At 36.0% G+C, this 1,760-nt stretch overlaps 1 protein-coding gene across 1 annotated transcript; it reads right to left on the reverse strand.

Annotated features, from left to right (window-relative positions):
* Window positions 1-1,277, reverse strand: LOC120353345. Its single transcript, XM_039436656.1, has 2 exons — window positions 924-1,277; window positions 1-99 (listed from the first exon to the last, which is right to left on the reverse strand). Exons 1-2 carry the CDS (start codon window positions 1,275-1,277, stop codon window positions 16-18), a joined length of 438 nt encoding a protein of 145 aa, XP_039292590.1. The 3' UTR covers window positions 1-15.
* Window positions 1,278-1,760: the final 483 nt, after the last annotated feature.

The following is a 1,760-nucleotide window of genomic DNA, read 5'->3' on the forward strand; positions in this document are numbered from 1 at the left end:
AAAGTCCATCTCCCCCTACTCATCCTCCACCTCCTCTGCTCTCTGCACTTCCTTCATCAGGGGGACAAGTGATGAGCCGTCCTCCACTGCAGCACGTTTCTGTTGGAAAATATTTAATTAGTGTCTTATTTGTTTCAGATTATCATCAAATCAGATTCGTCAAATCATACTAGAGAACTTGATCAATAGATTCACTACACAATCTCAAAGTGAGTAATAACTTATGTATTGCAGAATCCGCAAACACTAATATCTTGTAATTCAATTGTATCTCTAATCAGTTCAAATAATATTTCCTTGCTATCAAATAATTTATGCATGAGTGATTACTTTAAACAATAATATCTTGTAATTCAATTGTATCTCTAATCAGTTCAAATAATATTTCCTTGCTATCAAATAATTTATGCATTACTGATTACTTTAAACAGTAATATCTTGTAATTCAATTGTATCTCTAATCAGTTCAAATAATATTTCCTCGATATCAAATAATTTATGCATGAGTGACTACTTTTAACACTAATATCTTGTAATTCAATTGTATCTCTAATCAGTTCAAATAATATTTCCTTGATATCAAATAATTTATGCATGAGTGATTACTTTTAACACTAATATCTTGTAATTCAATTGTATCTCTAATCAGTTCAAATAATATTTCCTTGCTATCAAATAATTTATGCATGAGTGATTACTTTTAACAATAATATCTTGTAATTCAATTGTATCTCTGATCAGTTCAAATAATATTTCCTTGCTATCAAATAATTTATGCATGAGTGATTATTTTTAACAATAATTCTTTGCTATCAAATAATAATAATAATCAAAGACTTGTATGTGTACAGATTTTTTCCAATGATCCATTGTTTTATAAAAATTTGTACACATACAAGTTGATAATATTTGTTGAAACTAACCTTTGTTTGTGAGAAGATTGTCTCGTCCTCATCCCCGCTAACCTCAGGCTCGTCAAACACCAACCTCCTCTTCCCCTGCTTCTGCTTCATGTTGTTGTTGCTCAGCATTGTTAGCACCGCATGTCGCGGTGCCCAGGTAGCAGGTGGAGCCAAGTGTTGAACTGGACTGTCACCCAGCACGATCTCCCCCGGTGATGGTGGTTCCACTGTGAGTGGAGAAGGAGCAGGTGCAGCAGCGGATGCATCGGCAGCGAGGGCAGCTTTCTGTTGCCAGTAGTTGAGGATACGCTCATGTGCTGGTGGGCTATCTGGGAGAATGAATGAGGATGAGGTTGATGATGATGATGAACTCATCTTGTGTGATAGTGATTTCTAATATTATCAGTTATTAAATATTTCATTGATTTCACAGCATTGGAGTGCTCACCTCTCAACTCGGTTTCCAACATCATAAGCAGTTGAGCTCTTGTCGAGGCAACATACCTGAGAGGTTACCACACAATCACGCCTACATCAAGAAGGAAGCATAGCCGGATAGTCATCTATACCTGCACATCTATAGCCGAGTAGATACCTGTCATTCATGTATCAACCAACACATGTAAGTACATTTTTACTTTGATTTTAACCTCAGAGGGGAGTCGGAGGAGAGGAAAATTTTGACGGAGGACAAATTTTTGTCATCGGAGGACAATTTTTGTCCTCGGAGGGGAGGATTTTCTGACTAATCTTCTCCTTCTCCTTCTTTCTCGCACTCTTCACATAAACAAAACGGTAAATGTATTACTCTTTCAAATGGATTTTCAATAATATATTTGCAATAGACACATTGCAGAT

The sequence above is a fragment of the Nilaparvata lugens genome, chromosome 10, assembly GCF_014356525.2.
Source record: "Nilaparvata lugens isolate BPH chromosome 10, ASM1435652v1, whole genome shotgun sequence".
NCBI classification, from domain to species: Eukaryota; Metazoa; Arthropoda; class Insecta; order Hemiptera; family Delphacidae; genus Nilaparvata; species Nilaparvata lugens.